Below are 24602 nucleotides of genomic sequence, written 5' to 3'. Positions count from 1 at the left end.
ATTAAGGAGGGTACTTGTTGTGATGAGCCCTGGGTGTTGTATGTAAGTAATGATTTCCTAAATTCTATACCTGAAACCAATTTTACTATATATATTAACTAGCTAGAATTTAAATAAAAACTTGAAAAAATATCCAGAAAAAAAATTGAAAATGTAGGATTCAAGCTAAGAATAGTGGTCAGTTGTCAGATGACTTTGAGGCAGTCTAGATATAGGTGATAATTGAGCCAACGGATGTAAATGAGATCCATAAAGAACAATATGTAAATAAAGAAGGAAGAGCAGGAAACTAACTTTGAGGAATATTAAGAAGTTGCTGATAGGAGCGCCTGGGTGGCTCAGCTGGTTGAGCGACCGATTTCGGTTCAGGTCATGATCTCACGGTTTCTGAGTTTGAGCCCCGTGTGGGGCTCAGTGCTAACAGCTCAGAGCCTGGAGCCTGCTTCTGATTCTGTCTCCGTCTCTCTCTGCCCCTCCCCCACTCATGCTCTTTCTCTCTCTGTCTCAGAAATAAACATTAAAAAAAAAAAAAAAGAAGTTGGGGCACCTGGGTGGCTCAGTCAGTTGGGCATCTGACTTCAGCTCAGGTCATGATCTCACAGTCTGTGAGTTGGAGCCCTGCATTAGGCTCTGTGCTGAGAGCTCAGAGCCTGAAGCCTGCTTCGGATTCTGTCTCCCTCTCTCTCTGCCCCTCCCCTGCTCATGCTCTATCTCTCTCTGTCTCAAAAATAAATAAAAACATTAAAAAAAAAAAAGTTGCGGATATTTGCACTGACACTGCTTAGCTTCCTGTCCACCTGATTCCACACTACAGAAAGATAGCGTATTTGTTTATTTTCTGTGTATACCATCAGCCTCTGCCTTACATTTTCCCAGATCCTAATTCTGTGGTGTGTTCCATTTATGGCTTTTTCTGTGGACTCAGACAGAGCATGGTTCCAGAGTATATTTTTAAAATAGAATCCGCACTCCTATTCAGTAGAACAATATCAGGGCTGGGCTCTAGAATCAGATTACCTGGGACTGAATCCTGATTCAAAAATTTACTATCTCTGTAGCCCTGAAAGTTTATTTTTTTTTTAAATATATTCACTGACCCTCAGAACCCATATTTATAAAATGAGTATATTAGGAGTCTACTTCTTTGAAACTCTTCTGAATATTAAATAAATTAATAAATATTAAATGCTTATAAGGGTGCCTGGAACATATTAAGTGCCATGAAATGTAAGTTTTTAGTCCGTGTTGTTATTATTATGATCAGAGGAGGAGGAGGAGTAAGCTCTGCTACCTAGTGTACAAGATCCTATACATGATACTTAGGCTCCTGTATCTCTTACCAAATCCAAATATTCTATATTACAAATTTAATCTAGTAATCTGAGTGTTAATGATAAATTTATGACAACCATATAGTCAGCAGTAGTATCAGAATGAAATTGACCTTAGCACCATGTTCACCCTGCTAACAGATATGCCATTTGTCCCTTAAATCTGATTGGTTGTTCTACTTGGATCTTGAATCCTCTCTTTCATTACAAATCTCCTTCCTTCCTAAACTTAAAGAAAGTTGGCTGGAACCTTACTACAAGTCTTAGTTCTTTCTAGTTTATTTTCTAATTGGCAACATGTGAAAATCTTAACCTCAGCCAACTTTTAGGAGCCAAGCCATTTATGAACATGTTTGGGATTGAGGATAATTTCCTTTGTCTCTTGAATATTGCTTGGATTTCTCTGTGGGGAGTCCATCTACATGATTGGATTTTTTAGTACTAGCTGCTGCAGTTGGAATTGTGACTGAAATAAGACTGAAGATTTAAAAGCTCAGATGCCAGAACAAGACTCTAGGGCTTTGGATTCCAATTCTGGTAAATGATATCTGTGTGACTAGTAAGTTACTTTGCCTTTCTACACTTCAATTTCCTTATCTGTAAAATAGAGATTGAAAATATACTTCCTCATAGGATTATCGTGAAGATTAAATAAACTAACACATATAAAGTACTTAGAACTATGCCAGACTCATAGTAAGCATTCAGTAAGTGTTAGTCATTATCATCAGACACAGCTGGAACTCCTCGGTTGAACAAGGCAGACTTGTAATAATATTGTCTTCATCAGGTCTCCATCTCAGGTCCTATATTTCTCTTAGTTTAGGTTCCTGAAAGAAGAGGCTAAGAAAAGAACTTTGGTGCAGATAGCTTATTGGAAAAGTGATTCCAGGAAGTGGTATAAGGAAACAGTAAGAGTGACACAGGAAACAACTAAACACAAATGAAGTTTGGATTATTGAAGTTGATACTCTAGACCATGCATTCTGTATGGGGGCAATATAAATCCCAAAGTTCTTAGAAGAAGAGAGAAATGTTAGACATCGCAATGGTTTGTGGTCCTCTAGAGGGCTGCCGTATATAAATAGATGTACAGTATATCTGTGCTATTCAAATTTCATTCTGAATTCATCTAAAACAAAATTCTGAAAAAGTCCTTTAGGGACTATAATAATAATGATAATAGTAATAGTAATAATAATAAACATGGCACAGACAATGGGGACTTAGCTCCATAGAGCTCAACCTGTAAGAATCATACAGAGTGCTTCCCAGAAATACCTGGTGTCTTTATTCATCAATTTTCCTTTGCACTCTGGTTAAAGATTGCCTTTGGGGCATTAACTTGCCCATACTTCAACATCTTGGGCAGAATGCTAAAAGACAAGGTAGGGAGCTCTTGACGTAGAATGTCAGCAGTGCCAAGCAAGTCAGAATTGTCCACTACAGCTGACGCTAAGGTCAGAGGCGAGCTGAAACTGGGCATTATGGAGTAGTAAAATTCACTAATATCTAGTTCAGAAGTTTAGGCTCCTGCTTATTACTGGCTTTTTTTTTTTCTTGAATAGGGCCTTGGCCACTGAAGTCTTATGTTACATTTCTGAATGTCACATTTTTTCATGATACTTTTCCTTTTAATCATGTGAAATATTTATACAAGGGCCAGGATTATGATCCCTGGGTATATATTTTTCTTTTCTTCCTTTACCTGTTTGGATTGCTACTTTAGAAGCCTCTTTTAAAAATGCTGTGGAAGGGACCAATGCTATGTCATGATCTCACAGCTGGTGAGATCGAGCCCACATCAGGCTGTATGCTGACAGCCAGAGTCTGCTTGGGATTCTCTCTCTTTCTTCTCTCTCTGCTCCACCCACCATCCCCACTGCTCACACATTCTCTCTCTGTCTCAAAAAAAATAAACATTAAAAAAATAAAAAATAAAGATGCTACGGAAAAAAAGCCAGAACTAATAGCTGCATTTTATCTGTTGACTTTGAAACCATATTTGAAACTCCTACTCTATTATGAACAAATTTATTATTGACCTCTGTGTTTTGATTTTGAATTATAAAAGCAAAAGCGGTTTTATTGACTAAACAAGTTCACCTCATTCTCAGACTGCTAATCCAGGTAAATACAAAATATTTATTGAGAAGAAAAAAATTAAATTGATCCAAAGACAATTCCCCGATAAAACTTCACGGTAATTTAGCAATATGTAAGTATGTTGATATCAGGATTAATTGAGAAGCCATGTCAAGTAGGATACTCAGCCTACCAAATGGATCAAGCAAAGAAAGACATGCTTAAAAACTATGTAACAGCAATATGCATCCTAATGCCAACTGGCACCTACCAGGAAGCATCTGAAAACAAATAGTCCAACAAGGTGCACTTGTTATCATTGTGCTTGTTTATAAAGGTTGTGAAAACTGAACATTCAGAATGCATGTGTTTTCTTTCTGATGACAGGTAAACAGGAATAAACATTAATGGGAGAAGGAAACCAAACTTCTGTGGCTGAATTTATCTTGCTGGGACTTTCACAGAATCCAAAGGTCCAGATCCTGCTGTTCTGTGTTTTCCTTACCATTTACCTTCTCTCTATGTTTGGAAACCTGCTTATAATAATCCTCATTCAAAGTGACTCTCGACTTCACACCCCCATGTACTTTTTCCTCAAAAACTTGTCCTTTGCTGACCTCTGTTTCTCTACAAGCATTGTTCCTCAGATGTTGGTCCACTTCCTCGTAAAAAGGAAAACCATTTCCTTTGCTGGATGCTCACTGCAGATAATTGTCTTCCTTTTAGCAGGGTGTACAGAGTGTGCACTTCTGGCAGTGATGTCCTATGACCGCTATGTGGCTGTCTGCAAGCCCCTGCATTATTCCACTGTCATGACCCAGAGGGTTTGTGTCCAGTTGGCCATAGTGTCTTGGATCAGTGGGGCATTTGTATGTTCAGTGGACAGTGCATTTACACTGTGTCTCCCCTACCAGGGACAGAATATAATTAATCATTATTTTTGTGAACCTCCTGCACTCCTGAAGCTGGCTTCAGCAGACACCTACAATGCTGAGATGGCTCTCTTTTCAATGGGTGTGATTATCCTCTTAGCACCTCTCTCCCTCATCCTTGTCTCCTACTGGCATATTATCTCAACAGTGATTCAGATGCAGTCAGAGGAGGGGAGGCTCAAGGTCTTTTCTACCTGTGGCTCTCATCTCACTGTTGTGGTTCTCTACTATGGCTCTGGAATATTTGCCTACATGAGACCCAATTCCAAGACAATGAATGAAAAGGATCAGGTCATCTCTGTGTTCTATTCAGTTATGACTTCCATGCTGAACCCCATAATTTATAGCCTGAGGAACAAGGACGTGAAGGGTGCTCTCAGGAGGCTGGTTGGAAGATAGTCAACCTTCAGAGGCAGTGATTTCTGACATTTTTCGTAAGCACTTGGAAGCTTATGACTGACAACAATAGCTCTACTACTATCCTTGTCCTTTCTTTCCCTCGCTTTATATGCTCCAGTTGATTTTTCTTCTCCACATGTATTCATTAAATGCCTATTCAGTGCAAGCATTGTGTCTAGAACCTCACAATATGTGAAACTTGGTGTCTTCCTTAAAAGGTTTCATTACCTCTTGGTCAACAGAGTCATGTTCTGTCTTGCACTCTTTTGTTTTCTTATGGTCTCTTTTTGTAGTTCTTTCCTGAGGGAAATATTTTCCTAGCAAAGTAAACTCACCGTTGAAATGTTGGACCAAGGGAAAAAATGGATTAATCTCCCTGAACATATTTCTAGCATCCTTCACCTATTAATGAGCTGGGAAACCCAAGTTGTCATACAGTCACCTGTGGGCTTGCTGAGGTTCTGTTTCCACGTTTCTGACTAAATCAACAGTGACTGGTTAAAAAGTCAGCATTCTTTTCAGACATAAGGATGTCTTATGAGATATACCCATAGATGCATTACCTCAAACTGCCTTATTTCCAGTTAAAAGTGATTGAATCCTATAGTGTTTCTGTAACTTTCAGGCCCTCCTTGGCAATGAATTTAACTGTACTGCATGATGACCTTTTCTAAAGCATTCCTTTCTTCTTTCTCTTTTCTCCTTCCTCCATTTTTTGGTGGATAATTTTGTGCATAGTGTGTACAGGTATGAAAGAGTGTGCAAGTATGTACAGTTGTCTGCATGTGTATGTGTGTCTGTTGTCTGTGACATGTAAGCTTGACTATGTAGAATTCTCTACCGATATTATTGAATCGGATTTCTTCTCACCCCTTTACTAAGTACTATATTATCTTAGGCCAGTCTCACCTGTCCCCTAATTATTTTCCATGCCCTCCTCAGTTTTGTAGCTGTCTGCTACAATGAGTAGCAGAATAAGTTTGAGAGTGATTTCAAATGTATCACTTTGTTCTGGAGGGAGTAGAGGGTACAGGTGAATTCGCCTCAGAAAATAAAAGTAAATGTTTCCTTTTTTGATTATGAAAGGAATAATGTGAGAGTATTAAAAAACAAAATCGCACATAGTTCCCCCTCAAGGAATAAGTCCTGTCAACATGTCAATTTTATCCTTTCAGAATTCTCTCTCTCTCTCTCTCTCTCTCTCTCTATCTATCTCTTTCTCAAGAACGCATGCAGTGTTGGTGAGGTAATAAAAATTAAAATTGCTTCATGTACATGAAGAACTTGAATAAGTCTCATTGCTTTGAATGGGGTTTCTTTTTCCTGATACATTTCACTAACCCCCCAGTGAAAAGAATCTGAATAAAGATCCTGCCAACCTTCTTCCTAATGGATATGAATCTGTAGAAGACTGTTAGCACCAGAAGGTTGGAGGACAATAGCATAATATTTAAACCAATTATAGAAAGTTTGGGGTTTGATAATAGGGGCAGGAGCTCCAAAATGTCATTACAAGATTTGGTACTGAAAGTGGCTGGTGTGAACAACCACTGGAAATATTTTGGACAGGAAAAATTAATCACTGAATTAAGGCGAGATTGGCAAATTGGGGCTGGGTAGAAGGAAAGAAAAGAGAGAAAAGACAAAGTAAAAGACATAAGTCCAAGATCAAGGTGTCAGTAGGTTTGGTTTCTCCTGAGTCCTCTCTACTTAGTTTGCATATGGCAAGCTTTTCTCTGTGTCCTCACAGGGCCTTTCCTCTGTGTACTTGTACCCCATATATCTCTTTGGGTGTCCAAATTTCCTTTTCTTATAAGGACGCCCCTCAAATTAGATTAGGGCCCACCATAATGACAAAGTTTAACCTAATCACATCTTTAAAGGCCCTATCTTCATTAGCTGGTCACATATGACTCCCCCTTAATAGTTTTTCCTCTGTTGAGAGGTCGCTTTTAAACCTACCAAGTGGTTCTATTGGCCTGAGTCCCTTTTACAGAGACTTGGCTAATTCTCTTCCATAGGATTCACATATGGCCAAGTGGAGTCATGCTTGTTCCTATTTCGTTAAATTCTGGGGTGTGGAATGCTGTCTCTTCTCTTCAACCAGGGAGACTATACCAGTCCATAATTGACTTTTAGATTTTTTATTTGTGAAGAAGGTACTTGTTCTAACATTAATCAAATTCCAGATTAGACACAAAAGTACTTTTGAAGCTCTTGTCACTTGAGGTGAGGGGAAGCACCTTATTTTCTCATGGAAGGAAGAGTAAAAATATCTTCAAAGTATTCCTCTCCACCAGCTTCCAACTATGTCTATTTTCATACCATAGTAGGGTTTAAGGTTTATTGCCTATAAATCATCTATTCATCACTTCCATATAAGTTTTCCCTAATGTTTGGAATTTGGAGGTACATGAAAAATGCCTCCATGGATTTTAGATAATATTTCTGTTCTATTAAATTAGTATACATGCAATAATCTAGCTGAAATTCTAGGAAATTCAGTCAAGTAGTACCATTTAAAAATAATGTACCGTGTTATATTTATTTACTCTCCATGACACTCATTATTCAACCATTTTTTAAATCTCTTCATCATTTTGTACATTCTAGTAAATTTAAGACTATACCTTTGAGCAATGTCATTTATCTTAAATATTATTGTCTTACAATATAGCAGTTAGGTCAGTGCCTTCCACATATGCTTGTGACCCTTATCGTTTCAGGGCAGTTTGACTTCCACTAGCGACTATAAGCATCTTTTGCATCCAGACTTTCTTTGGCTGATATGCCAGTTCTGCTCACATGCCCAGAAGACCTGTGGCCCAGGGAATTAATGTCCCCTGCAGCAACCAGGACTTAATGGATGATTGGTGACAGTTGGTGTCTGAATACCCCAGATCCCTCACACCTTAGGTGCGATATACGTCTGAGGTACATGTTCTACTCTTCTTTCTCAGAGTTCTCCAGGAGGATTAAGATCCAGTTGCCCACAGTAACTTGCTTGATGACACAACCTTTATTTGTTCTTTTGCTTTTCTGTCCCACTTCCCCATCCTATTAGTTTTAAACTATAATCACTCCCTAAATGAACTTTTTTCATTCAAATCCTTGCTCATGGTCAACTTCTGAGGGACCCAGACACACTCATTGTTTATAAATTATGTTTCCCCTGCTACAGATTGTTTCAGCTGCATGCTATCTGCTCAGTCCTTTGATGTTAATTAAAAACTGTATCCTCCCGGGGCGCCTGGGTGGCGCAGTCGGTTAAGCGTCCGACTTCAGCCAGGTCACGATCTCGCGGTCCGTGAGTTCGAGCCCCGCGTCAGGCTCTGGGCTGATGGCTCGGAGCCTGGAGCCTGTTTCCGATTCTGTGTCTCCCTCTCTCTCTGCCCCTCCCCCGTTCATGCTCTGTCTCTCTCTGTCCCAAAAATAAATAAAAAACGTTGAAAAAAAAATTAAAAAAAAAAAAAACTGTATCCTCTGGGTGTCTGAATTAAGGAGGTAAAGAAAGAGGGAAAATATGGGGGAAAACTCTGACTTGGACTAGCTTCTGTACATTAGATGATATTTTTCCATTTTCTGGTCTGGGAAACCTCTTTATTTTGGAATTAAACATAAATAAAACTTAGTCTAGATTATTTGGGTATGTCAAGTTTTAAATTCCCAAGTTTGAAGCAAAACTTGTTATTTATTTTTTTAATTTTTAAAAATGTTTATTTATTTTTGAGAGAGAGAGAGAGACAGAGCACGAGCAGGGGAGGGGCAGAGAGACAGAGAGACACAGAATCTGAAGCAGGCTCCAGGCTCTGAGCTGTCAGCACAGAGCCCGATGCAGGGCTCAAACTCATGGACCATGAAATCATGACCAGAGCTGAAGTCACACACTCAACTGATTGAACCACCCAGATGCCCCAAAACTTGTTTTTTAATATATTCTTTGTTAAAATATAGAGTTGGTGAACATTTCTTCTAAATCTTGTCCCATAACTTTTCCTGTCTCTACTTTACTGACCTGAAGTCAGCTTTAAGATACACTTATATCTTCATGAATATTTTGTTTGTTTGTTTATTTATTTATTTACTTTCTTGTTACCAGACCAAATATTGAATTTAACAACAATTATAGAGCAAAGGTACTATATAGAGATTGCCAAATTGGATTATAGATAATTGTTACTATTTACTATTATTTAAAAAAATTTCAAATATTTATTATTGAGGTATATAGCTGACATACAATGTTATATTAGTTTCAGGTGTACAACATAGTGATCCAGCAATTCTATACATTACTCAGTGCTCACCACAAAAATATAGTCACCATCTGTTACCGTACATTGTTACCAAAATATTATTGACTATATTCCCTATGCTGTACTTTCCATCTCCTTGACTTACTTATTTTAGAACTGAAAATTTGTACCTCTTAATTCTCTTCACCTATTTTGCCCATCCCTCAACTCCCCTCTTCTCTGGCAACTGTCAGTTTGTTCTCTATATTTATGTGTCTGTTTTTTTTTTTAAGTTTATTTATTTTTGAGAAAGGAGGGGAAGGGCAGAGAGAGGGAGAAACATGATCCTAAGCAGACTCCACACTGTCAGCACAGAGCCAGATGTGGTTTCTATCTCATGACCCATGAGACCACGACCTGAGCTAATACCGAGAGTTGGATGCTTAACCGACTGAACCACTCAGGTGCCCCATGAGTCTGGGTTTTGTTCATTTGTTTTGTTTCTTAGATTCCATATACAGGTGAAATCATATTTGTTTTCTGGTATTTGTTGCTGGTATTTGTTTCTCTGTCTGATGTATTTCACTTAGCACAATACCCTCTAGGTCCACCCATGTTGCAAATGGCAAGATACCATTTTTTATGGCAGAATAATCTATCACTATATAGATATATATCACATATTTTTTGTATCCATTTATCTGTGGATGGACACTTGGGTTGCTTCCATCATCTAGGCATTATTTATATATCTTTTTGAGTTAGTGTTTTCATTTATTTGGATAAATATCCCTACTGGAATTACCAGATCATATGCTATTTCTATCTCTAATTTTTTTGAGAAACCTCTATACTGTTCTCCACAGTGGTTGCATCCATGTACACTCCCACCAATAGTGTATGAGGGTTCCCTTTTCTCTACATCCTCACCAACACTTGATACTGCTTGTCATTTTAATACTAGCCATTCTGACTCGTGTGAGGTGATATCTTATTGTGGTTTTGATTTGCATTTCTCTGATAATTAGGGACATTCAGCATCTTTTCATGTGTCTGTTGGGTACCTGTGTGTGTTCTTTGGAAAAATCCCAGACAAAGCTGGAAGTATCACAATCCTAGATTTCAAGATATACTACAAAGTCATAGTAACCAAAACAGTATGGTTCTGACACAAAAATAGACACATAGATCAATAGAAAAGAATAGAGAGCCAGACACAAACTCATATTATTCATCTATGACAAATGAAGCAAGAATATATAATTGAGAAAAGACAGCCTTTTCATTAATGGTGCTGGGAAAACTGGATAGCTACATGCAAAAGAATGAGAGTGGACTACATTCTTTTACCAGCACAGAAATACACTCAAAATGGATTAGAAACCTAAATGTGAGGTCTGACCATAAAACTAAAAGAAACATAGGCAGTAATCTCTTGGACATCAGCCTTAGCAACATAAGCTACTCTGATATGACTCCTCAGACAAGGGAAGCAAAAGCAAAAATAAACTATTGGGACCACACCAAAATAAAAAGCTTCTGCACAGTGACAGAAACCATCAACAAAACAAAAATGCAACCTAGTGAATGGGAGAAGATACTTGCAAATGATGTATTCAATAAGGGGTTAATATAAAAAATATATAAATAGCTTACACAACTCAACACCAAAAAAAAAAAAAAAAAAAAAAACTAATAAAAAAAAAAAAAAAAAAAAAAAAAAAAAAGACAATCTGATTAAAAAATGAACAGAGGACCTGAATAGACATTTTTTCCCCATGGATATTTTAGTTGGAATTTGACAGCAGCTGTGGTAGAAACCTTCATTTGTTCACTCCTTTATTAATTTAGCAAACATTTATTGAGTACATTTATGCAGTTACCATGCTATGAGCTAGAAATGTGACTGGGAACAAAACAGACTAGTTCCTGCCCTTCTGGATTATGCTAGTGTGGTGTGCTACCAGATTAACACAGAGATCGGAAGAAAAAAAAATATTCCTGCTAGTATGGAACGAAAAAGTCTTTAGCCCTTTTGCAAAAAAGAAAAGGAATGTGGGAATTTGGTGAGTTTAAAACAAACCCAGTAACACAATAGTATGTATTACAGGATTTGGCAAAGAAGATTTTGGTGATCTTGAGACAAAGTAGGTCAGTTCAGTCATGTAGGGCACTTGGCAGGAGGTGATACAAATGGGCCGAGGAATACAATGCAGAGGTGAAGTGTGCCACAAGGTGTGCCATGAAGTGAAGTCTGAGCCATAAGAACACCTACACTTGATGCCATAGGATCTCTTTCCTTTCAGACTACCCAGAATGGAGAGTATTATTGTAAACCTGGGAATCACCTACTGAAGATGTTGTAGGCTCCACCAAATAAAAAGCCTGGATCCCCACCCAACCCCATAGAAGAGAGCAATTAAGGACAGCTCCCTAAATAAGAAATATGCATTGAACTGTTACCTGTGTGAGAAATACATTTTATTGGGTTATGCTACTGTTATTTCTGGGTTTTCTGGGCAAATGTTCTCTTCGTGTATAATGAATGAGCAATTAAAGTAGCAGTAGACCCAATTATTATAAATGCTTTTTGAAAAAATATATGGCAACAAATGGGAGGTATTTAGAGAGATAGTCCAAAGGGAAGAAAATCCAAATTGTTGTTTGTCTGAACAGGGAGATCTTGATCATATTTGGGAGCTGATGAGGTAGCAGGAAGAGCTTATAAAACAAGAAGAACATGTATACAATGGAGCACACGAGACAGTCAATGAACATGAGAATTCAGAATCAAGGTAACAATTACAGAAGATATTGTGGGAGTGTCCTAGAGCTGACACGAAACCCACTTTAAGATCTGGGGCAGGACACTGACCAGGAAAAGGACCCTTCTTCTTGGTCTATCCAGTCAGAAATTCAGAAATGGGCCATCAGTGCCACCTTAGGGGAGGATAGAAGATACCTGGGGCATCTGAGTTCATTTAGTGAGAGAAAAGAGCAGGGATACCAGGCCAGGAAACATGCCCAAGAGGACTCATTAACATCTTGTTTCCTGGACCAGCATTTCCAGGGGAGGCCATTTCAGCTGAGAAGATAAGTCCTTGTGAATGTAGGAATGGAATAAAGCAGAGGGGTGAGGGGTCATGGGAAAGGAGCCAGAACAGCCTCCCCAGAGACAGTGAGGCCAAGCACAGCAGGGTCTCCCTTGGGGAGCTCTTCCAATATCTACTTCTTCCAGATTCCTGCTGCTCTCATCCTTGCTCCCAGACCCTAGCAGGAGTAAATGGCAGTCTGAGCATCTGGACCCAAGAACTCAGCCTGACAACTTCTCCAGAGCTGGATGGGTTCTTGACCTAGGGAACTGAGTGACAGAAACAGTTTCTTCTAATTCTCTATGGGTGTGAGAGCAGGAAACCCATCACTGAAGTAAGAGCGCCACAGAAACTACCCAAGGACTGAACTAGCCCTGTGTCTCCACTGCATCTCCAGAGAAGACCTTTAGAAGAATAGGGGGACCAGAAGGGGCCCTGACAGCTGTATTGGTCAGACTCCTCAGATTCTTAACCCAGCTTAGCAAAACTTAAACCAGTTGGACCCTGCTGGAAAAGCCTCACCCTTTCCCCATTTCTACAGGAAAATCCTTCACCTTCAAACAACCTACAGGGCAGTTTGCACGTTTGGCCATCTGGGCTTCTCACTACCTGAGGTAAGGGCTTTGTCTCTCTGTCAGGGAAGTGTGCAGCCTCTAGGAATGCTGAGTTGAGAAACAGAGCCCCAAACAGACCCTAAGGACTTAAGCTACTCTGTCTTCCAGATTCTCTAGTGCTTTGGGGCCTGTACTTGATCCTAATGCCCTCTATTCTTGGTTTTCTAAACATGAAGAAAAACCAGTGAAAATGGTGAAGGAGTCTGTGCCACATCCCAGGCCAGGGTGTCTGCTTCTTGGTGGAAATACCAGTACCTATCTTTAGCACTGCTGGGCTTTCTGCCCTCTGCTCAGAGATTTTTGCCCCTATCTGGTAAAAAATGTCTCCAAAGGGCCCTCTGAGAGCAAATGATATGCCCGTCATATGCTCTAATAATACCTTTTGTGCCATTAAAATCCTGTGGACCCAGAAGAGACCCGTAGGGGAACCAGTGAAATGTCCAAATATAGAAGCCACAGTATAGGGGAAAGATTTAGAGAAACATGCTTCTCTTACAGATTCTTTAACACATGTTCAGAATTGGACTTATCTGCCTAGTTCCCATGATGCATGACATCGATACCTGTCAGTCCCAAGTCCCTGTCTCTTCTGACTTTTCTGGGGTGGGATACCACATTCCAAACGTGGCTTTCCAGAACAGGAGTTCATCCTCCCTATCCCCACGACCCTTCAATCCAGTGGAGATACTCTGGTCCTGCAAGAAGGAGAGTGGGGATCTGGGTCAGGTGCACAAGAGGGAAGATAGGATTAATGAGCCTGATTACAGCATACAGCACATGCTCTTTTGTTGCCAGCACCTTTCACCATTTCCCCCAAACACAAACACTCTGATATTCCTGGGAAGAGCCTCATCAGTTATCAGATTTTTGAGTTTTCCCAGGCTCACATGTTGTCATAGCCTGTAAAGAAACACCTATGTCCTTTCATCCAAAAGGTTTAGCTCCTAAAACCAACACCATGTCAAACACATCACCCCTTAGTCTGAGACAGTCTAGAATTCCTTCTCTTTCAGGCACATGGAGAGTGTGGAGCTGGCCCAGAGAGGTGACTAAGGTGGACGTACTTTAGCTCTTCCCATGATGCTTCCATCTACAGCCTTGAGTGCTGCAAACAAATGTGGACATAGTCTGTATGGAAAATGAGTGGAAGTGCTTTGTTGAAAAAAACATTTCTGTACCTGCTTTAGAGTTTTATATTCAGAATAGGTCTGTTAGGACACTAACTGGGCATTTAAATCAGTCATCAGGGGCGCCTGGGTGGCTCGGTCGGTTAAGCGTCCGACTTCGGCTCAGGTCATGATCTCGCAGATGGAGGGTTCGAGCCCCGCATCGGGCTCTGTGCTGACAGCTCAGAGCCTGGAGCCTGTTTCAGATTCTGTGTCTCCCTCTCTCTGTTACCCTCCCCCGTTCATGCTCTGTCTCTCTCTGTCTCAAAAATAAATAAACGTTAAAAAAAATTTAAATCAGTCATCAAACATTATACTTAAACCTAGGTACAAAAATAATCAAGGGCTTATGTATTAAAATATTACTTTCTAGTACATAAGCTACCTTTAAGAGAGGGATAATTTAATCATTCTGGAAAGATACTTGTCCAGGTTTGGTGTCCTGAATAATACTTTCATATAATGACCTCTCAATGTTTAGTTATTACCATGATGCCTGCTCTCCATTTAGATGGTTCTTTCATCAATATACAATTAAAAGTGTCAGAAACGGAGAGATCAAGAGTTAAAGTCAGAGTCCAATAGGAAAGGCAACACCTCATTGTATTCATGATCCCTCACAATTCCATGTCCCTGTCTCTTCTGACTTTTCTGGGCTTGGGTACAACACTCCAAATGTGGCTTTTCGAAATGGGAGTTGGATTCATTTAGGGTCCTGTGATGTTACAAACTAGGGACCACCTTTGCAAAAATTCACCGAGAATGTGTTTGGTTCTAGGCAACTAAAGAAACAATACAGAATGGAGTACTGGAACTCCACCCTGGGCAGTGGCTTTATATTGATGGGGATTCTGAAAGACAGTGGGTCTCCTGAACTGCTCTGTGTCATAATCACAGTCCTGTACATGTTGGCCCTGACCAGCAATGGCCTGTTGCTCTTGGTCATCACAGTGGATTCCCGGCTCCACATGCCCATGTACTTCCTGCTCGGGCAGCTCTCACTCATGGACCTCCTCTTCACATCTGTTGTCACTCCCAAGGCGCTCATGGATTTTCTGCGCAGTGAAAACACCATCTCCTTTGCGGGCTGTGCCCTTCAGATGTTTCTGGCATTGATGCTGGGTGGTGCAGAGGACCTGCTACTGGCCTTCATGGCCTATGATAGATATGTGGCCATTTGTCATCCTCTGAACTACATGGTCTTCATGAGGCCAAGGGTCTGCTGGCTCATGGTGGCCACAGCATGGATACTGGCATACCTGAATGCTCTAGGACATACCTTCTATACCATGCAGTATCCCTTCTGCAAAGCCCGGAACATCAGGCACCTGCTTTGTGAGATTCCACCTTTGCTGAATTTGGCCTGTGCAGATACCTCTAGATATGAACTGTTTGTGTATGTGATGGGTGTGACCTTCCTGATGCCCCCTCTCCTTGCAGTCATTTCTTCCTATGCACTAATCCTGTTTACTGTGCTTCACATGCCCTCAAATGAGGGGAGGCAGAAAGCCCTAGTCACCTGCTCTTCCCATCTGACTGTGGTTGGGATGTTCTATGGAGCTGCCACATTCATGTATGTCCTGCCCAGTTCTCTCCACAGCCCAAAGCAAGACAACATCACCTCTGTTTTCTACACAGTTGTCACTCCAGCCCTGAACCCCCTTATCTATAGCTTGAGGAATAAGGAAGTCATGGGGGCTTTGAAGAGAGTGCTGGGAAAATACATGCTGTAGACACATTCCACCATCTAGGGAGAGCTTATGGCTAGCCCTCAAAATTTATTCCTCTTTGAAGTCAGAAGAAATATGCTAATTCTCATGGTGAAAACACTATAACTCAGAGTGTATCTTTTAATAGAAAAATGAAGAAGTGTGACCTGACTTCTGAAATGATTTTGTGTGTCTGTATTTTTACCATTTTACTTTATTTTATTTTTTCAACTACAGTTGACATAGAATGTTACATTAGTTAGGTGTGCAACATAGTGACCTGACAAGTCTATACTTTATGCTGTGTTCACCACAAATGTAGCTACCATCTGTTACCATACAGCACCATTACAATATCATGGACTGTATTCCCTTTCATCCCCACTGTACCTTTTATCCTGGTGATGTATTCATTCCCAACTGGAAGCTTGTATCTCCCACTCCTCTTGACCCATTTTCACCATCCTTCCATCTGTTCTGGCAACCACCAGTTTATTCTCTGTATCTATGGTCTATTTCTGTTGTTTCTTTGTTTGTTCTTTTGTTTTGTTTTCATTCCATGTATAAGTGAAATCATATGGGAATTTTTTTTTTCTGCCTGACTTATTTTACTTAGCATAATACCCTCAAGGTTCATCCATGTTATCACAAATGGCAAGATTTCATTCTATGTTTATGGCTGATTAATATTCCACTGTATGTGCATGTGTGTGTGTGTGTGTGTGTGTGTGTGTGTAACATCTTCTTTATCCATTCATCTATCAACAGGCATGTGGGTTGCTTTCATATCTCAGCTATTGTAAATAATGCTACAATTAAAACAGGGATGTTTATATCTTTATGAATTAGTGTTTTCATTTTCCTTGGATAAGTAGCCAGTAGTAGAACTACTGGATCATATAATATTTCTTTTTTTTCCTGGTATATGAAATTTATTGTCAAATTGGTTTCCATACAACACCCAGTGCTCATCCCAAAAGGTGCCCTCCTCAATACCCATCACCCACCCCCTCCCTCCCACCCCCCATCAACTCTCAGTTTGTTCTCAGTTTTTAAGAGTCTCTTATGCTTTGACTCTCCCCCACTCTAACCTCTTTTTTTTTTTTCCTTCCCCTCCTCCATGGGTTTCTGTTAAGTTTCTCAGGATCCACATAAGAGTGAAAACATATGGTATCTGTCTTTCTCTGTATGGCTTATTTCACTTAGCATCACACTCTCCAGTTCCATCCACGTTGCTACAAAGGGCCATATTTCATTCTTTCTCATTGCCCTGTAGTACTCCATTGTGTATATAAACCACAATTTCTTTATCCATTCATCAGTTGATGGACATTTAGGCTGTTTCCATAATTTGGCTATTGTTGAGAGTGCTGCTTCATATGATATTTCTATTTTGATTTTTTGAGGAATCTCCATACCGTTTCTACAGTGGCTGCACCAATTTATATTCCCACCAGCATTGCACAAAGGTTTCTTTTCCTCACATCCTTGTCAATACTTACTTTTTGTCTTTTTTATTCCAACATTTTGATGGATTCAAGGTGATATCTCATTATCAAATGCTCTTTTAAGTCTTTCTTCCATCAAGCAATTTATAAGAAATGATCTGCATTCTATTTAAAATTTGCCTACTTTCCCATTTAGCTACCAAGTTGAATGAGACAAGGAACTTTTACCAATTTTGGACATAACCTCTGACTTGAAAGTCCATAGTGGACCAACGTATGAACCAAAGAAAAGAAAGTTTCAAGAAAAGAAAGTTTCAAGTTTCAAGTTTCAAGGGCCTAAACAAGGCCCATATCAAGGGAGCAGACCTTGAGATCTGCACAAATTTAAGACACCTGACCTTGTTACAAGAGCACGTAGCAACCTAATTAATGCCCAAACTGGTAGTAGTTTGTATGGATTTGTATCATTTTTTTTTTTTTCCAAACAGTCATTACAGAAACTGACCCACCTGGACCCTCCAACAGGTGTTTTTGTTTGACTTTGTTTTTGATGTGGAAATTTTTTATACTGCCTAAAATCCAAATATTGCTGAAATGAATAAAATAGAAAGGACATCTCATTAGCAAGGTCCATTGGAAACAATGCTTACTCCTTGGCAGTAAACAGAACAGACAAACAAACAACTGGTTGCAGTCTTGAAATGGAGCTAAATTGCAGAGGGTTCATATGCTTAATATGTGTGGATGTGTGAGTCTGTGGATGTGTATTTGTGCTGAAAAGGAGAGGACAACATATCAATTAATTTTCTAGTGGCTTAAATATGCTGTACTACTGCCATTTGTTTGTAAGCCTGGAAATACTTAAACAAAATCTGCAGGTTGTTTTGAAGCTTTAAAATAACATGGTTCATCCAAGTGGCACTATTTTGGGGAATATTGCTCTTTTTGGAAATTTGCTAATGCTTTCTCTTTAAAAAATAATAAAAAATTATTAAAAATTAATAACAGCACTTTCATCTGTAAAACTAAGGACTTTTAAAAAATTAATAAAATTAGGGATATTAAAAATAGGCAAAAACCAACTAAAATCTTACCCAGAGATAACCTCCATACTTTTAGATACATTTTCTTTCATTTTGAAGGCAGGCATGCATTTCCCTGAGTTTATATGTGCACATAAAGTAGAGATTTTTTCATTTATTAATACATAGTGAATTTTTCCCCTACATTATTTGGCAGCTGTAAAGAGCAGTGACAAAGAGGCTGGGGTCAGTTGTCAGAGTACCGAGGTTCGAATTCAGTATGCCCCCACTAACATAACGTTGAGCGTGTTTCTTAACCTCTCTGTACCTATCTGCAAATCTCTAAGCTGTATATTGGCAGTAATAGTAAGACCTACTTCATAGTCATTGTGAGGATTTAGAAGTTAGTAAACATAGGGGCGCCTGGGTGGCGCAGTCGGTTAAGCGTCCGACTTCAGCCAGGTCACGATCTCGCGGTCCGTGAGTTCGAGCCCCGCGTCAGGCTCTGGGCTGATGGCTCGGAGTCTGGAGCCTGTTTCCGATTCTGTGTCTCCCTCTCTCTCTGCCCCTCCCCCATTCATGCTCTGTCTCTCTCTGTCCCAAAAATAAATAAAAAACGTTGAAAAAAAAAATTAAAAAAAAAGAAGTTAGTAAACATAAATGTAAGATATTTAGAATAACACCTGGCATACAATGAGTATTTAATAAATCTTAACTCTTCTGTGAATAAGTAGCCTTGAAAATATTTTTATGTAATGACATAACATTACATCATATGGATGCTTTGTAATAGAATTGGCTATTTCGTCATTGATATACAACTAGTGTGTGTGTAAAAATAGCAATGTTGACCTCTGAGTCAACACTGTGTGTGTGTAAAAATAGCAATGTTGACCTCTGAGTCAACAGTGATTGATTTTTTCCATCAGAATAAATTCTTGTGAGTGGAATTACTAAAACCAAAGTCAAAATCTATTTAATATTCTTGACATAAAAAGATGAATTAATTTTTTCATATTAAACATTCTGCATTTTTACCAGCAACATATGTGTACTTAACTCATTTTCATATTGAGTTGAACAGTTTTTATTAATTTACTAGGTATAAATTTAAATATATTACCTTAATTTGCATAATAGATAAATTTATATTTTTCTTTTTGAGTTTTTGGAGTTCTTTACAGATTAGGGACACTGATAATTTGTTACGTTTGTGGTGATAACTTTTTATCAGTGTGTTATTTTTCAAATATCTGCATGGTAAGGATTTGTAGACACAGAAGTACTGAAAATATTTGTGTAGTGAAATCTATCCATCTTTTTCTTTTTTGTTTTCTTTAAGTAATTTTACTGCTAGGATGTAATTTTCTACTCTCTCTTTAGGTAACAATTTATATATGTTATTTTTTCTTCATAATTTTATAATTGTATTTAACTTTTAGAATAAGTTTCTAATTTATCTTGATATGGTGAGGTTTTAACTTTTTTCAAAGTTGTCATTTTCGTTTTTTTTAATGTTTATTTATTTTTGAGAGAGCCAGAGAGAGACAGAGAGAGAGAGAGTTGGGGGGAGGGGCAGAGAGAGAGGGAGACACAGAATCCAAAGCAGGCTGCAGGCTCTGAGCGGTCAGCACAGAGCCTGACGCAGGGCTCGAACTCACAAGCCCTGAGATCATGACCTGAGCTGAAGTCAGACGCTCAACAAACTGAGCCACCCAGGTGCCCCCAAAGTTGCCCTTTTCTTTACAATAATTCGTTTCCATGAATTTATTTTTTAAATCATGTATTATGTCTCATAAACATAGTATTAAGGTACATTTCTTGGCTATCTGTTCAGTTCTAGCTTCTTTCTCTCCTTACTCTTTCTAAGGATATTTGATTCTGTCATCTACACCTCAAAAACCCATTGGTAATTTGATCATGAATATATTCAACTGGTAAAGTAACTTGTAATTTAGGATTTTTTTGCAGTACTCAGCTATGCCTTCCAGAACATAGTATATACTACTCCACCTTCTGAACTCAATCTTCTTTTCTTTCTGAAAATGACTCTTTCACACCTCAGTCTCAGCTGATTATCTTACCCCATATGTACTTTACTTGGAATAGAATGTGGAGTATGGGGTAAGAAAGAGAAGGGAAATAAGAAAGGCCAGCCCCTTATCTTTTTCTCTTCAAACCTCCCACCCACGTGTATGTACTGTATGTTCATGTTTGGTTTCCCCCTTTACAACTATCTATTAAAGGCTGACCCCGTCACTAGTATTTCACCTACCAAAGATTTTGTTCCTGCAAGAGTCTCTTTAATCTTAAACCATTATCTTCTTCACTTCTGGATCATAATCACAGGGATACAAGTATGCTCTGATTATCCCATCATAAAGAACCCCTTCTGATCACCAAGTAATATTCCATTGTGTACATATATATGTATATTTACCACATCTTTCTTATACATTCCTATGTGGATGGACATTGGGGCTTTTTCCATAATTTGGCTATTGTCGATAGTGCTGCTATAAACACTGGTGTGCATGTGCCCATTCGAATCAGCATTTTTTTATCCTTTGGATAAGTACCTAGTAGTGAAATTACTGGGTTGTAGGGTAGTTCTATTTTTAATTTTTTTGAGGAACCTCCATACTGTTTTCCAGAGTGGCTGAACCAGTTTGTATTCCCACTAATGGTGTAAGAGGGTTCCCCATTCTCTGCATCCTTGCCAACATCTCTTGTTTCCTGAGATGTTAATGTTGGCAATTCTGACAAGTGGGAGGTGGTATCTCATTGGGGTTTTGATTTGTATTTTCCTGATGATGAGTGATGTTGAGCATCATTTCATGTGCCTGTTAGCCATCTGTATGTCTTCTTTGGGGGCACCTGGGTGGCTCAGTCAGTTAAGTGTCTCACTCTTGGTTTCATCTTAGGTCATGATCTCACGGCTTTGTGGGTTCGAAACCCTACATCAGGCTCTGTGCTGGCAGTATAGACCCTGCTTGGGATTCTCTCTCTCTCTCCCTCTCTCTCTTCCCTTCCCCCACTTACACTGTCTCTGTCTTTCTCAAAATAAATAAACTTTAAAGAAAAATAAAAACCTTGTATGTCTTCTTTGGAAAAACATCTATTCATGTCTTCTGCCTATTTCTTCACTGACTTATTTGCTTTTTGGGTGTTGACTCTGAGAAGTTCTTTATAGATTTGGGATACTAGCCCTTTGTCAGATATGTCCTTTGCAAATATCTTCTCCCATTTAGTAGGTTGTCTTTTAGTATTGTGGATTGCTTCCTTCGCTGTACAAAAGCTTTTTATTTTGATGAAGTCCCAATAGTTTATTTTTGCTTTTGTTTCCCATCCTCAGGAGACATTTCCAGTAAGAAGTTGCTACAGCGATGTCAAAGAGGTTGCTGCCTGTTTTCTGTTCTAGGATTTTGATGGTTCCCTGTCTCACATTTAGGTCTTTAATTCATTTTGAATTTATTTTTGTGTATGGTGTAGGACAGTGGTCCAGTTTCATTCTTTTGCATGTTTCTGTCCAGTTTTCCCAACATCATTTGTTGAAGAACCTTTTTTTTCTATTGGATATTCTTTCCTGCTTTGTCAAAGATTAATTGACCATATAGTTGTGGTTTAATTTCTGGGTTTTCTATTCTGTTCTATTGATCTATATATCTGTTTTTGTGCCAGTTCCATACTGTCTTGATCACTATACTTTTGGGGTATTTGTTTTGTTGTTTTTCTTTTAATGTTTATTTATTTATTTGGTGGGGGGGGTGGTCTCAAGGGACAGAAAGGGAAACCTAACATGTGAAGCAGGCTCCATGATGAGATCATGACCTGAGCAAAAATCATATACTCAACCAACCGAGCCACACTGGTGCCCTGATCACTACACCTTTATAGTATAACTTGAAGTCCAGAATTGTGATGCCTCCAGCCTTCCTTTTCTTTTTCAAGGTTGCTTGGCTCTTCCAGGTCTTTTGTGGTTCCATACCAATTTTAGGTTTGTTCTAACTCTGTGAAAAATGCTGTTGGTATTTTGATAGGGATGTCATTAAATGTGTAGATTGCTTCGGGTAGTATAGGCATTTTAACAATATTTGTTCTTCCAATCCACAAGCATGAAATGTTTTCCCATTTCTTTGTGTCATCTGCAATTTCTTTCATAACTGTTCTATTGTTTTCAGAGTACAGATCTTTTACCTGTTTGGTTAGGTTTATTCCTAGGTATGTTATGGGTTTTGCTGCATTTGTAAATGGGATTGATTCCTTGATTTCTCTTTTTCTTCTTCATTATTGGTGTATAGAAATGCAACAGATTTCTGTACATTGATTTTGTATTCTGCAACTTTACTGAATCATGTATCTGTTCTAGCAAATTTTTGGTAGAGTCTTTGGGTTTTTCTGTACAAAGTATCATGTCATCTGTAAATAGTGAAAGTTTGACTTCTTCCTTGCTGATTTGGATGCCTTTTATTTCTTTCTAAAAAAATTTACTTAAATTCCAGGGGCGCCTAGGTGGCTCAGTCGGTTGAGCATCTGACTTGGGGCCAGGTCATGATCTCGTGGTTCATGAGTTCAAGCCACGCATCAGGCTCTGTGCTGACAGCTCAGAGCCTGGAGCCTGCTTTGGATTCTGTGTCTCTCTCTCTCTGCCCCTCCCCCACTCTGTGCACATGCTCTCTCTCTCTCTCTGTCTCTCAAAAATAAACAAATAAACATTATAAAAAAGATTTTACTTAAATTCCAGTTAGTTAACATATAGTGGTAATATTAATTTCAAGTGTACAATTTGGTGATTCAAAACTTACAACACCTAGGGCTCATTACAAGTGCACTCCTTAATCCCCATCACTATTTAACCCATCCTCCCATGCAAACCCCCTTCTATATTTCTTTCCTTTGTCTATCAATATGCCTTGCTTTGAATAGGCAATTAACTAAATTTTCTTAGAATAGATGTAGGCAAATAGGAGAAGGAAAAGAAGTGGAGGAATGGGATGAAAATGGGAAAAGTTTATAAGAAAATCACTTCTCTCTACATCTTTAAAATTCTCATCATGATTAAAGATCCTCACCTTAAAAGAGACTATTTTGCAGTCACTCTCCTGAGAGCCCCTTTGACATCCTTGTTTCTCAGACTATAAATGATCGGGTTCAGCATGGGTGTCACTGCTGAGTAGAACACAGAGATCATTTTATCCCTTTTATTCATTATCTTGGAGTTTGGCCTCATATAGGCAAATATTGCTGAGCCATAGAAGAGGACAACAACAATGAGATGGGAGCCACAGGTAGAGAAAGCCTTGAATCTCCCCTCCCCAGACTGCATTTGGATCACAGCGGAGATAATATTCCAGTAGGAGACAAGGATCAGGCAGACAGGAGCTAGGAGGATGACCACGCCCATTGCAAAGATGGCCATTTCTGTGCTATAGGTATTTGTGGAAGCCAGCTTCAGGAGGGCAGGAGGTTCACAAAAAAAGTGGTTAATGATATTGTTCCCTTGGTAGGGCAGACACAGTGTGAATGTGGTATCCACTAGAGATACTAACGCTCCACTGACCCAGGACCCTAAGGCCAGCTGGACACATAACCAATGTGTCATGATAGAAGAGTAGTGCAGGGGCTTACAGATAGCCACATACCGGTCATAGGACATCACCGCCAGCAGTGCGCACTCTGTACACCCAACCAGAAGTAAGACAAATATTTGAGTTGAGCATCCAGCAAAGGAAATGGTTTTCCTCTTTGCCAGGAAGTGGACTAGCACCTGGGGCACTGTGGTGGTAGAGAAACAGAGATCAGCAAAGGACAAGTTTCTAAGGAAAAAGTACATGGGTGTGTGGAGTCTGGAGTCTGTGTGGATGAGCACAATGATAAGCAGATTTCCCAGTACAGTCAGCAGATAGATGATCAGAAAAAGGAAGAAGAGCAGGAGTTGTGTGTGTGGATCCTGTGAAAGGCCCAGGAAGACAAATTCAGTCACATAGGTTTGGTTTTCTTCTCCCATGAAAATTTATTACTGTTTATAGGTCAGCACCAAGAAAAGAAACACATATTGATCAGTTATTTAAAAAAATGTATCTGGTATTTTATTAACCAGCATTAGAACTGAGCTATTAATTTCTATCTCTTGACAGATTCCATATGTCAGAAGACCGAGCTCTCTTTTTGCTCAGTAGTTTTGACAGATGAAAGTCATTTCTGATTTTCTATCCCCTTGAGTCTTTTAGTTGCACCAGAGGGTCAGAAATCATCCTGAATATGCTACATGACCAAACCTTAGCAGGACTACTTATGGTCCTGACAAGACTATAGTGCCGCTCACAGTGCATCCTTCCTTTGATGTAGGTTTGGGAAGCAAACAAATTGATGCTGCTTTAAACCAGTTCGATTGTTATGCTGAAAACTGTGTGATAACATTTGTGAAGGCTGATTTTTTTTTCATTATTTTTGCAAAACAATCCTAAAGAAGCACTCTGAGCAACGAATGGGAAATTAAAGGAAGATGTAGTAGTCTGTGATCCTGGCCCTTAAATAAATCTTCCCTCATTTGTTTTCAGTGTGAAGAG

General features: G+C 39.2%; 3 protein-coding genes across 3 annotated transcripts; 2 read left to right on the top strand and 1 right to left on the bottom strand.

Moving 5' to 3' along the window:
- The first annotated feature begins 3823 nt into the window (after positions 1-3823).
- LOC125916698 (olfactory receptor 2D3-like) lies at positions 3824-4862 on the top strand. Its single transcript, XM_049623008.1, has one exon. The coding sequence runs from the start codon at positions 3824-3826 to the stop codon at positions 4745-4747; it is 924 nt and encodes a 307-aa protein (XP_049478965.1). The 3' UTR covers positions 4748-4862.
- Positions 4863-14654: 9792 nt separating this feature from the next.
- Positions 14655-15815, top strand: LOC125916683 (olfactory receptor 2AG1-like). The gene has a single exon (XM_049623003.1). The coding sequence runs from the start codon at positions 14655-14657 to the stop codon at positions 15585-15587; it is 933 nt and encodes a 310-aa protein (XP_049478960.1). The 3' UTR covers positions 15588-15815.
- A 494-nt stretch (positions 15816-16309) lies between these two features.
- LOC125916668 (olfactory receptor 2D3-like) lies at positions 16310-24040 on the bottom strand. Its single transcript, XM_049623001.1, has 2 exons — positions 23132-24040; positions 16310-16321 (listed from the first exon to the last, which is right to left on the bottom strand). The coding sequence occupies exons 1-2, from the start codon at positions 24038-24040 to the stop codon at positions 16310-16312; spliced, it is 921 nt and encodes a 306-aa protein (XP_049478958.1).
- Between the last annotated feature and the right edge of the window lie 562 nt (positions 24041-24602).

Source organism: Panthera uncia, chromosome D1, assembly GCF_023721935.1.
Source record: "Panthera uncia isolate 11264 chromosome D1, Puncia_PCG_1.0, whole genome shotgun sequence".
Taxonomy (NCBI): Eukaryota; Metazoa; Chordata; class Mammalia; order Carnivora; family Felidae; genus Panthera; species Panthera uncia.
The sequence above is the reverse complement of the archived record's forward strand: the minus strand, read 5'-3'. Positions and strand labels throughout refer to the sequence as shown.

Coding starts and splice junctions, on each gene's coding strand:
- LOC125916698 (XM_049623008.1), top strand. CDS start 3,824: ATGGGAGAAGGAAACCAAACTTCTGTGGCTGAATTTATCTTGCTGGGA.
- LOC125916683 (XM_049623003.1), top strand. CDS start 14,655: ATGGAGTACTGGAACTCCACCCTGGGCAGTGGCTTTATATTGATGGGG.
- LOC125916668 (XM_049623001.1), bottom strand. CDS start 24,040: ATGGGAGAAGAAAACCAAACCTATGTGACTGAATTTGTCTTCCTGGGC.